Here is a 12,734-nt window from a genome sequence, read left to right on the forward strand (position 1 = left end):
TGTCTCGTCCCATCACCGAAAATTCATGTACGCTAATTCATGTTTTTGTTATCAGAGCCACATTTATTCGTCATCGTCTCGTTGTCGTCATGGGAAAAAAAGTGGTCATTAACGAAATATTTTTGTCATCGTTGAGGAAAACAACACTGTCTCTACTGATTTTTTTTTAAACATTTATGGATGATCTCTGGAGTTTAATTTTTAGTGATTCGCTTGGGATAGCTGCCCTTCCCTCTACGTGTCATCAGGCTTGTATCTCTCTGTCGTTAAAGAAGGACAAAGACCCATTAGACTGCATCTCTTATAAGCCTCTGTTTGTTGAACAGTCACGTGAAGATTTTGTCAAAGCTGCTGGCACGTCGGTTGGAAAAGGTGCTTCTCAGTATTATCTCACCTGACCAGACTGGTTTTGTTAAAAATCACCATTCCTTTTATTATATTCAACATTTGTTTGACATTATCTACACATCCAACAATCATCAGGCTAAATGTGTGGTCTCTATGGATTCCGAAAAGGCATTTGATAGGGAATTAGTTGGGGTTTTTTTTCATTTGAATAGTTTTTCTTTGGCCTTTTATTGTGCTCATGGATACAATTGTATGTATCCCCTTTGGCTTCAGCTTTAACAAATGGCCAATATTCAGAATATTTCAAACTGTAGCGTGGAATGAGGCAAAGCTGTCCTTTAAGCCCCCTATTATTTGCCTTAGCAATTGAGGCACTCAATTTTTGCAGGGTATTCATAGGGGTTGTTTTGAACATCGGGTCTCGCTTTACGCTGATGATTAGCTGTTCGATGTGTCTGACCCACTTAGGTCATTACCTGCAATACTACGAGCTTTGGATGCTTTTGGAAAATTGTCCGGTTATAAAATAAAACTAGACAAAAGCAAACTGTTTCTGATTAACGATGAGTCATCAAAGCTCAATTCATGGTTGCTTTCGACTTGAGTGAATGAGCAATTTGGATATGTTGGTCGTTTCCCAACCAAATGATTGCGGAATTGATCCCCGTGACATTGTCAAAATGTACTTAAGATACTGAACCCCCTGTTGCTCCTGATGGTATGTCATCAGCAGGTAGATGTGACAGCATTGTGAAGTGCTTGGAGGGCCTTAATAAGTGGAAAGGTGCTATACAAGTGAAAGACCATTTACTATTTTCAAAACCTGTTCATAGCTATTTTTCTCCCATTACTTGAGCATTAAAGTAGCTTTTGTCAAAGTGGTCTCTATTGTTACTGCCCCTTATAAACACAAAATTATGTTGCTCCCCAAATTTTCGTTTTAATTTCAGTGGCTTCCTGCTCTGGTCCGCCATTCGTCAAATCTCTGGAATCTTTGATTCTGTCTTTTGTTTGAAATGGTAAACAACCTAAACTAACGCCTTTTCTTCAACGGCCAAAGCAGTCAGGTGGAATGCCTTGGCCACATTTTCAGCATTATTATTGGGCGTCTAACGTCCTGTCTGTGTCTCTATAGAGCAGCCGTGAGCAAACTACTGCCCGGGGGCCACAACGTTTTAATCTGGCCCGCCGAATTTACAAAAAAAATAAATAAATGAATAAACCTTGTTAATGTTTTTTTTTCTAAATACACTGATACACTTGCGAGGCCATTTTCAAGACGGACCTTTCAAGAGAAGCTAGGTTGTCCAACACTCAGTACTGTGTAAGCGTGTTTCTGTATATTATTTGTCCAGCCGTGGTGTCATAAATTATGGTATTATGAGTGTTTATTCAAGTCGGACTAAGTAGGTCTTTACTGAAGGCCTACGTGTGAAATGCACGGCCCACCATGGATTCCTTATAAGAGATATAAGAATCACGCTTTTTTTAAATTAACCCCACCCTACAGAATCACGCTTTTATCAAATATTTCCACACCCCTCTAATATTTCCCCACCCTACAGAATCACGCATCTGTCATAAATGAAGTCTGATGTCTCCACCCCTCCCGCCTCCTGCCCCTAGCACACTCCTATTTCCCTCTGTCACATCCTTCCTACTTCCAGCATCCCCCATGTTTGTAGTCCATGTTTGTAGTCCATACAGCTAAGAAATAGCATACAGCTAGGTTAAGAAATAGAATAAAGCTAAGAAAATAGCATACAGCTAGGTTAAGAAAATAGTATGCAGCTAGGCAACCCCCATGTTTGTAGTTCATACAGCTAAGCAAAGAAATATTAGATATTAGAATATATTATATATATATATTATATATATATATAATATTATATATTATAATATATATAAAATAAATAGCATGCAGCTAAGAAACAGCATACGGCTAAGAAATATTATGTAGTTAGGTTAAAAAACATGTGTTTAGGTTAAGAAATAGCAGCTAAGATATTAAGGTAATATTTAATCAATTATTTTACATTTCAAGGAGGAACATCATCTTGTCTGTATTCTAAGTTGGCTGTAGACACCCCCAAGTCATCTTTGCAAACATGCCCGACATGTTTTCACGTATTTCCTATCTATAGTTGAACAGCAGGACGACACCCAAGTTGTGGTTGTGTGTGTGTAAGCATAGACAAACCCGCCCGCCCGACCCATAGAATTATGCTTCTGTCAAAAAAAAGCACATCCCCTCCTATCATATCCCGCCCCCAGTCTCAATGCAACCAAAGCCCAAGTCACGCTCTGCACAGACAAACCAATTTTTCCGGCTGAAGAGCCAGACCTACTCTAAAAATGAAGACGTTCAGAACAAGACGCCGCCTGGCCATGGACATCACACCAAGAAGGGTGACAACCACCACGGCACCTGATCAGGTTTCTAACAACATTGCAGAAATTTCTTCAGGTAAATGATGCAACTAATCCTTAACTATATTTCTATAATCAATAGCTATATAATATTTAATAAAAGTATCTTTGTACTGCAGATAGCGATGTGGATGAACCTACAAGCAACCATGATATGACTACGGTTGTTGAAGTAGAGACCCTGACAACTGCAAACATGGACCAGGTTGACGCCTGTACAAATGTAGACCAGGTTGGAACCTTTACAAAAACAGACGAGGACCAGTCTGTGCCATCATACTCCTTATGGGTGTGCGGCACGGGAACCTTACCTACCTCTGCTGTATCCTCGTACAACACTGGCGACTCATCATATTCAGGGTGGAGCCGTCCCGTTTCCCCGACTCCGCCGTCGACACCTCCGATGACCCCCGCATCGTCGGCAGAATCTTCACAAACCGAGGAGGTCCAGCTGCCCAGTTGGTCCGACCAAGCAGAATCTCCACAAATCAAGCAGGTACGACTACCTACTTGGTCCGAACAAGAGCTCTCAAACAGTTTGATTGAGCCCTCTAAGGTTCAAACCGCCATCGAACCTGGTCCCGGACCTGCCCCTATTTCCGAGGATGATGTACAACATATGTCATGAGATGTTCCTCCTAAGGGATGGGTTGATATGGATGTCGTAATAGTTGTTAAAGCGGCGATTGTTTACATGGTCAGACGCTTTTTGATAAAGTATCACAAAAAACGGGGCTGTTTGCATAGCTATACATACCTAGGACGTAATTATTATCTAAGACAACAATATGATCGCATCATGCCAATCCTTTGCGGTAGAAAGTTTTTACAGTGTATTCACTACTTGTTAAATTTGTGTTCTGTAAAAACGGATAAAGAAACAGTCAAAAGAGTTGCAGAGATCTTAATGGTGGAGTTAACACTCGTACAGAACTTACCGGACCGCCTTACATTGGATGAGAACGTCCGTCTTATGATATACCGTGATCAACCTGATAGTTTCGAAGAATATCTTATAGAAAATATTAACTTTGAATAAAAATGGGTAATGTGTTGAGAAAGTTATCAATTTTTGGCTATAGAAGCTATGGATGGGCAGATATAATAAATAGAACAATTACATATAATCCCGATGATAAAGACCCTTTCATTGAAAATTTTTTATTGTTTATGCAAAAACGTACGTGCCATGTCTTTGACGATTTTTCAGGAGCCTTGGGAATCGTTTGTGCAACATGTCATATTTTTGAGTTGGTCGGGTTTGATCGACACGTTTCAAAATATTTGGGATAATTGGGAAAATGAGCTAAGTGTAGGTCATGTACCCACCATATTCACCCTGTTTAACGATGTGATAAGATACCGTCTCCGTCATCAACAACCTGTGGATCTCGCGCATGAATTGAAGATGTTTGAAGATATGTTGGAATCAAATGTTAATCCATCTGTTTTAACCTTGACCTATAGGCTTTTTACGACTTAGAGAATCTTTGTCATATATTTGACATTTCTTTCAATAACAATTTCGAGATCGTCAAAGCTGCGGTGTGTGACCCATGTTCACAAAGCAGGTCAGGCGAACCAGCGCTGTACTGATTAAAAAAAAAAAAAGAAAAAAGCATCCTGCTGTCTCACATAATCACGGAAGTAATTTATTTCAATGAATGCAAGTCCGTGCACGGCAGTAGCAGCAATGAGCTGCTTGACGCCGATCATCTCCTCCGTGGTGACAAATAAACGACCCCACTACCAAGTAGCATTTTAAACGAGGAGTGGCTAAACATGCTAATTGCTAAAGTAAAACACGGATTTGACTCAAATAAGTGCTTAGGTCTACAGTCGACTTACAACAGAAGTCTGGCTAGAACTGTGTTAGGGCAGAGTGCCATCAGCTATGAACAGAAATGTTGCATTACAATCAATACTATTTAGACATAAAATAAGACAACGGCTACATGAACAATTTAGCAGACGGACTCAGACCAGAAGACGTAAACGGGTGACGTCATCATGACGAAGAGCCTTGATGTCAAACGTATATTAAATATTTATTTATCGCATCAATAATATTTGCTGTTTTGCTCCAAAGAGTACTGAGTTTTGAGATCTACACAATAATAGGTTTCAAAATTATATATTTTAATCGATTCAGCGTTGCTGATTGACACAGATTTTATTGATGCAGTTATATGCGCAATTACAGATGAATCCAAAATTATACTGGACAGAAAGTAGTTTTTAAAAACTTGAGGAAAAAACTGCCCCCCACACAACACCTTTTTGGTGTCTTTGAATTACAACAGTAATTTAATTAATTTATTGTTTTTCATGGTATAATGGCATTTTTTGTCATGTTTGTAAATGTCACTGTACATTTTAAAGAAAATCGCGAATTAAATTGAAATCGCAATATCTTTCAGAAAAATCTCAATACAAATTTTTCCTAAAATTGTTAACCCCTATTATGCATAATTTGATTAGACTGCACTTCATTTGCAAGGACATCCAAAACGAACTTTATAGTCAAGGCATTGTTTCTCTTCCTGGTCTTCGTTGCGACAGGCAAATCCCTCAGTGGCACTATATCTGGAAAAAAAAAATGAAAATGCATTAGCCAAACAGTATGCTCTGCAAAATATATCAGAATGTGGTTGAATTTTCATATTAGGGTTCATTTAAAACGAAACATCCCTGGAGAGTTCACACCAACATATGAGAGCACTAAATCTATTGACACGAAAGTTCTTTTCAAGCTCCATTCTGACCAATTTCAACAACCAACTTAAATATCCTAAAGATCATTCAAAGACAACAGATGATCACTGGTTAGTTGGTGCAGGGAAAACAGACACACTCTAGAGTATTGATTTTCTCATGAAGCCAACTAACATGTAGGGTATTTGGCCGGTGTGCTGAAAAGGATAATCCTCATTGGCAGTGGCAACTTCGATGTCGAGAGGGTGCTTGCAGATATCAAGATTCTGTGGCTTCAGGTGAGAAAGAAGCTCAAAGTCTCCTACTCCATACGGGTTGTCGTTGTTAAACCATTGGGTGTAGCACACTGTTTGGTGGACAATAATATGATTCTTTTGATGAATGAATGTTTCAAATCTTTATATGTATGTATCTAAATATGACTATTGACTTACCATCCATATGGCAGAAGTTAAGGGGGCACTTAAAGCGCACTTCGTAATCAGCACAACGCCCTTCCTTCTGGTCTTTATTTCTACAGATGAAACCTGTTACTGCGTCAGCTCTGCATGGAGAGTTAGAGGTCAATCAGTGCATTGTGCTTACTCATTCTCAACTTTATTTTTTTGACCTGAGAATTCATCTCTTCCAGGCACCTTAATTGTTCACTTCATGGCTGTGAGTTAGTGGTTTCTTTTTTCCAAGACAATGTACATGAAGCCTTGCTGTGTCTCTGCTACTCACACATGAATCACATCGCCTGTTGAATCCACACTGGCTCCAGATTTTGTGCGGGCCTCAATGGAAGATGGCATATCACACATTTTGGATGGGAATTTCTCCCGGATTTTACATATCTTTTCAAAGTCGCCTCCTTTTCTGGGGTTGTCAATATCAAACCACGCAGTCCAACATTCTGAAGCAATTGTCCAAGAATAGGAAGAAGATTGGTTGGTGACCATAATTAGTTCAAAATGAACAACAATTGTCCGGTGACATACTCAACACACTATGTTTTAGCAGACTTTCTCACCAAATACCATACAAACCGATGTTGAAGGCTGAAAATGTGAAAATTGTGTAATTCCAAGAAAAGTCATGATAATATAGTGTCGGATTGGCAATACATAAAAATAATTTACACTACTTTTCAAAACGGCATTCATTTATGGAGCTAACATTTGAGGACATTTTTGTTGTTTACTTTTAACCTTAGTGTTAATCATTTTGATGTGCTCAAGTCAAATTACAAGTATTTTCTAACTAAACCAAGTTAGAGCAAAAGAAATTATAAGAAAAATCCAAATTTAACACAGACAAAATCCCTAACACAAAGCACTCCTCAAAAATAAAACCTGGTAAATATACCATAAATTATTGAAAAACAGTTTACAGGAGGGGCTGGGCGATATGACCTCAAATCAATATCCCGATAAATTGAGCAATTTTACCTCAATGACGATAAATGCAAGATGAATTCCCCCCGTGGACCAAAATCAAAATAAATGCAGGAAATGCATATTAACTGCTTTTTTTTTATTGACCAACTGGTACACATTACTTTCAATGAGAAATAACAAATCATTATAAACATTGCAAATAGCTTGCTTTGCATGACTTGAACAATGTCACAAAGAACAGGAGAAAAGGGGTACCTCTCGCAAAATCTTTTTCTGCAAATAGATTGCGCCAAGATGTTGTAATGACATGTGCAAAGGCCTACATTTGTGTAAAGGTCTCTTGTAAACAATATGAATAATACCATCTGCAAAGGAGCTAGTCGCCTGTAAACAAAATGCCAAATAAAATTTAAAAAAGTCAATGAAATGCCAATGCCAAATAAACAAGTGTGCATCATCAGGAAAATGTACCGTCTCAAGTACTCTGACGCGCAGTCGCCACTTGTCGTCTATGTAATGCACAGTCAGGCTCAAACAGGGATCCATGTTGCGACTCGACCACAAGTCGAATGTGGACGCAAAATACTTGACATCCAGATGTTGCTCATATTGGGAAGTACGGTGTGCGTCAAATATTTTTGTACCTCTTGTTACCTACTTTCATGAGGCGTTTAAATCCCGAGCACTCCACTGTATCTAGAGGAGCTATATCTTTAGCTATGTGCTAAGCTATCGCGTCCACCAATTAGACGTTCTCTCGTAGGGTGTCGCCTCCATTCTGGGCTGTTGTCACTTGTCGAACCTTGCTTCTCACTTTGAACTTTTAGCACAAGTTCCAAGTCAACAGCATGCGTGTGTTGTTTTTTGGGTGATTACGACGCACTTTGTCGTTCGTGTTCTTTTGCTCAAACATCGTCTTCACGGAACCCAAAATATTTCCAAACAACAGATTTCTTTTTGGGACAAGCGCAACAGGAACAACTTCAACTAACGTTACTTCTTCTTCAGTCGTGTCAGCCGCTTCTTGATTTGAATCGCCAGCTACGACCGCGTGGTCAGTTTTCTTTCTTGTTCAGATGAGTGGAGTCACGTGACTACACGCGCTGTAGCCGTCCGTCTTAAAGGGGCATTAACATAGCCGCAGACAGAAAAGATTTTTCTTTGTTTTTTAACACCAAATTTACTGACATGGGCAAAATGATGTCGGTTATTGTAATACATTTCGGTAACGGTAAATTTTCAGTTTATCGCCCAGCCCTCGTTTACAGTCTGTGCCAGTAAACAATATTGAGACAATACCAGATGTGTCTATTAACCTACAGTACGTATGTCTCATGTGCACTTCTAATTAAGCCACTTTGTGAGTGGTTTCAATGAGTACAACCTGTTTTTAAGAATGCCCGAAGGCATTGGCAATGACTGTTTCTCTTTTCACTTTGACTTTCATTTGACCAAGGAACAATTTAACCATGGTTACCTGGTGGTTTGCAGAAATCAAGAGGACACCGGAAACGAACATGATAATCTGCGCAAATGCCATGCTTCTGATCGTAATTTTCACATATGAATCCTGTCTGGGCGTCAGCTCTGTTGAAAAACAAAATTAGCTCAATCTTGTATCCTCTACAGTTGGTTCAGCTATAAATACAGCAACTGTTTTAATTAATTTGCCTTCAACCATTTGCTCAAGATATGTATTTATTATTTTTGGTATTAATGCTTTTCTCACAAAAATGTAATACATGCTAGATGAGATGTAATAGATATGCAGAAGAAAAAGAAAGTGTTAATCAGTGGTGGATTGAGTACTTACACTTGAATCACATCCCCCGTTGCAGCCACACTGAAGCCATGTAGAGTTTCAACTTCAATTTGAAATGGTGCCGTGCAGATAGAATATGGATATTCGTGACGAAGCTCAGCAAGAGTCTCATAGTCGCCAGCACCAGTGGGGTTGTCTCGATCAAACCACTGAGTCCAGCATTCTGGAGAAATCACAAAAGGAGGTACATTGCAAGGGTTGGTGAATAAAAGACTGATAGAAAATTAATTTTGAACAGCTGTAAAACTGATATCTAGCTTTCCACATCAATATATTTGGGAAATTATTTTAATCAGCATTTTTCACAGATTACTTGGTTTGTTTTGTCATGAGTTTATCACAACTTGTGATTACTTTAAATGTAAAGTTGAAATATTGATTACACGATTACCATGTTCTTTGCAGAAATCTATGGGACATGTGAAACGAACTTGATAATCAGAGCAAGATCCTCCCTTCTGGTCATCATTTTTACAGACAAATCCAGTAGTCGCGTCTACTCTGCAGAAATGAGAGGAGTCACAAGAATCGTATCAAAACAATGTAATAACCTTCAATTGGCCTTTACACTCAGTGTACATGTATTTTGTGGGAAATTGAAGTTCTTAAATAAACCTAGCAGATCTGATCACAATGAATAGTAGTTTACATGTCTACCTCAACAGGAGAATACAATTTAGCGGTATGCTTGCTTGACTCCCATAAATGAATGTGTACATTTGTGGTCGATGTCGTACTTACACAGCAATGACATCCCCTGTTGAAGACAAACTATTTCCAGCGACAGTTTTGACCTCAATGTCGAGTGGAAATGGGCAGATTTCATTTGGGTTTTCAAACTGGAGTTTCTCGAGTAACTCGAAGTCTCCCGTCCCTCCAGGATTGTCTCGATCGAACCACGGTGTCATGCACACTAACGAAATGCATTCACAAAAGAAGATAAAATGTGGTAAATTTTATTGTTTTCTTGGTTTCAAATGTAAAAGCATCTAAATTTATTTTCAAAACTGACTCCAAAATGTATGCCGTTTACATGAAGGAACTGAATGTGACCTGTGATGTTTAATTAGCATATAGGGCCATACTTTGGTAGACTAGTGCCTGTGCACTTGATGTTCAAATGGTCGGAATTTCATTTTCGTGTCAGTTTTAAGTCTAGTCTAGCAGGCTTGTGGCTGTGTTGTTGCCTCCCACCGGACTCATCCGAGAATTTGGTAAGATAGTCTGAGCTCGGCGTAAAAACTAGTGCATCGTCATTTCTTGCGGTAGCAATGGACTAGTTCAATTCATCAATATGACACCAGTGTGGGACAATCCCTCTGAATCATGATGGATTACAATCATCCATCCATCCATCCATTTTCTGTACCGCTTCTCCTCACTAGGGTTGCGGGGGGTGCTGGAGCCTATCCCAGCTATCTTCAGGCAGTAGGCGGGGTACACCCTGAACTGGTTGCCAGCCAAATGCAGGGCACGATTACAATCATAATCATTTAAAAAATATAATATGGGCTAGTTGTGAGTCTCACACTGATGCACGATTGGCGGTGCAATGCGGTCTCCAATTATCAATGTCACATGCACGTCCAACAACATTGAGGGGAGATTTGGCAGTTTACCTGCCAAAGTCATGGGTGGACCCTAGCGAGTCTACTTCTGTTTCTGTAATGTCAAGCACAGCGTACTTGACCGCTATAATTTTGAACTGTTTTGATGCGTGGTCTACATAAGGCCCCTGATGAAGAACAGAATTATTGGACCTCATTTCACCTTGCCTGGACGCGGGTCACTGTGACCCATCTCTGGAGCCAGGCCTGGAGGTGGAACTTGTTGGTGACCTCCTGGTGGCTGAGCCTACACCCATGAGGCCTGGCTGGGCTCAGCCTGAAATGGCTACGAGGGTCCACCTTACCATGGCCTCACCACCTGTGGGAGGGGCCAAATGGGTCGGATGCTCTGTGAGTCAGGTGGCGGAAAGAGGCAAGGACCATGGCACTCCTATCCCCGGCTACAGAAACTAGCTCTTGGGACATGGAATGTCACGTCTCTGGCAGGGAAGGAGCTCAAGCTGATGTGGGGGACAGAGAAGTTCCGACTAAATATAGTCGGGCTCGCCTCCACACACAACTTGGGCTCTTATACCAGTCCTCTTGAGAGGGGTTGGAGACTCCTCCACTCTGGTGTTGCCCAATGTAAGAGATGCCAAGCAGGTGTGGTCATACTTATTGACCCCCCCCCCCCCCGAATTGACGCTTGTACATTGGGGTTCACCCCTCCATCTTAGGGTGCGGGGACGGCTGCTGTTTGTGCTTATGCACCAAACAACAGTTCACAGTACCCACCATTTTTGGGGTCCCTGGAGGGTGTACTGGAGAGCACTCCCTCCGGGGATGCCCTTATTCTGGGGGATTGCAAAGCTCATGTAGGCAACGACAGTGAGACCTGTAAGGGTGTGATTGGGAGGAACGCCCCCCCCCCCGAACTGAACCCGAGTGGCGTTCTGTTACTAGTTTTCTGTGCTGTCATGGTTTGCCCATAACAAACACCATATTCAAAAATTATGTGTACTTGGCACCATGACACCCTAGGTTGCAGTTCGATGACCGACTTTGGAGCTGTATCATGGGATTTACAGCCACACGTTTTGGACACCCAGATAAAGAGAGGGGTGGAGCTGTCAACTGATCACCACCTGGTGGTATGTTGGCTTCAATGGTGGGGTGATGTCGGTCCAACCCAGCAGACCCAAACGTATTGGAGTTTGCTGGGAACGACTGGCAGAGTCCCCTGTCAGAAAGAGTTTCAACACCCACGTCCGGGAGAACTTTGCCCATGTTGGGAGAAGGAGTGGACATTGACTCCGAGTGGGCCATGTTTCATGCCTCCATTGTTGAGGTAGCTGACCAGAGATGTGGCTGTAAGGTGGTTGGTGCCTGTTGTCATGGCAATCCCAAAACCAGCTGGTGGTCACCGGCGGTAGGGATGCTGTGAAGTTGAAGAAAGAGACCTATCGGGCCTTTATGGCGTGCGGGACAGCTATCAGGTAGCAGCTGGCAAAGCGGAATGCAGCTTTGGCAGTCGCCGGAGCAAAAACCTGGGCGTGGGAGGAGGAAATCCTGGTCCCCCATCCGGCATCACAGGAGAGGGAAGCAGTACACCATTATCTGAGTTTATAGTGTGGACCTTGTGAATCGGTGGGGAGAATACTCCTTAATTCCCCGGACACGCCTTCCATTGAGGAAGGATAGCCTGAAGACAAAGAGGTAGATTTGCCTATCTCGGGAGTATAAGTAACCAAAGTGGTTAACAAGGTCCTCTGTGTCAAAGCCCCGTAGTTCCTAAATGCTCTGGATGTTGTGGGGCTGTCATGGCTGACGCCTCTAAAACATTGCATGGACATTGAGGATAGTGCCTCTGGATTGGCAGACAGGGATGGTGGTCCTCCTGTTTAAAAAGGGGAACCAGAGGGTGTGTTCCAATTACAGATGAATCACACTACTCAGCCTCCCTGGTAAGGTCTATTTGGGGGTTCTAGATAGGAGGGTCCGTTGGGCAGTTGAATCTCAGATTCAGGAGGTGTGTTTTTTATCCGGGCCACGGAACAGTGGACCAGCTTTACACTCAAGGGTGCATGGGAGTTCGCACAACCAGTCTACATGTGTTTTGTGGACTTGTAGAAGGCGTTCGACCGTGTCCCTCAGGGTGTTCTGTGTGGAGTGCTTCAGGAGTACGAGGTACCGAGCGCACTAATACAAGCTCTTTGGTTCCTGTACCACCAATGTCAGAGTTTGGTCCGCATTGCCGACAGTAAGTAGAATTTATTTGCAGTGAGGGTTGGTCTCTGCCAAGGCTGCCCTTTGTCACTGATTCTGTTCATATGGACACAATTTCTTGGCGCAGCCCAGGCAAATGAGGGGGTCTGGGTTGGTGGCCTCAGTATTGTTTTTTTTACATATGATGTGGTAGTGTTGGCTTCTTCAAGCCGTGATCTCCAACTCTCACTGGAGCGGTTCGCAGCTAAGTGTGAACGGTTGAGATTA

General features: G+C 41.7%; 1 protein-coding gene across 4 annotated transcripts in view; it reads right to left on the reverse strand.

Annotated features, from left to right (window-relative positions):
- Window positions 1-5,072: 5,072 nt before the first annotated feature.
- LOC148334274 (mucin-5AC-like) overlaps window positions 5,073-12,734 on the reverse strand; it is a 21,459-nt gene continuing 13,797 nt past the window's right edge. For all 4 annotated transcript variants that reach the window (XM_088301429.1, XM_088301428.1, XM_088301430.1 and 1 more), the window contains 8 exons: window positions 9,436-9,607; window positions 9,086-9,195; window positions 8,686-8,857; window positions 8,350-8,459; window positions 6,217-6,388; window positions 5,928-6,037; window positions 5,668-5,839; window positions 5,073-5,364 (listed from right to left, as the gene is read on the reverse strand). In XM_088301429.1, the coding sequence (XP_088157555.1) occupies window positions 5,268-5,364; window positions 5,668-5,839; window positions 5,928-6,037; window positions 6,217-6,388; window positions 8,350-8,459; window positions 8,686-8,857; window positions 9,086-9,195; window positions 9,436-9,607 (1,115 nt within the window). In that variant the 3' untranslated portion in view covers window positions 5,073-5,267. The remainder of the gene's footprint in view (window positions 5,365-5,667; window positions 5,840-5,927; window positions 6,038-6,216; window positions 6,389-8,349; window positions 8,460-8,685; window positions 8,858-9,085; window positions 9,196-9,435; window positions 9,608-12,734) is intronic.

Source organism: Idiotropiscis lumnitzeri, chromosome 7 (assembly GCF_059441095.1).
Source record: "Idiotropiscis lumnitzeri isolate Australia: NSW breed Sydney's pygmy pipehorse chromosome 7, RoL_Ilum_1.0, whole genome shotgun sequence".
Classification (NCBI taxonomy): domain Eukaryota; kingdom Metazoa; phylum Chordata; class Actinopteri; order Syngnathiformes; family Syngnathidae; genus Idiotropiscis; species Idiotropiscis lumnitzeri.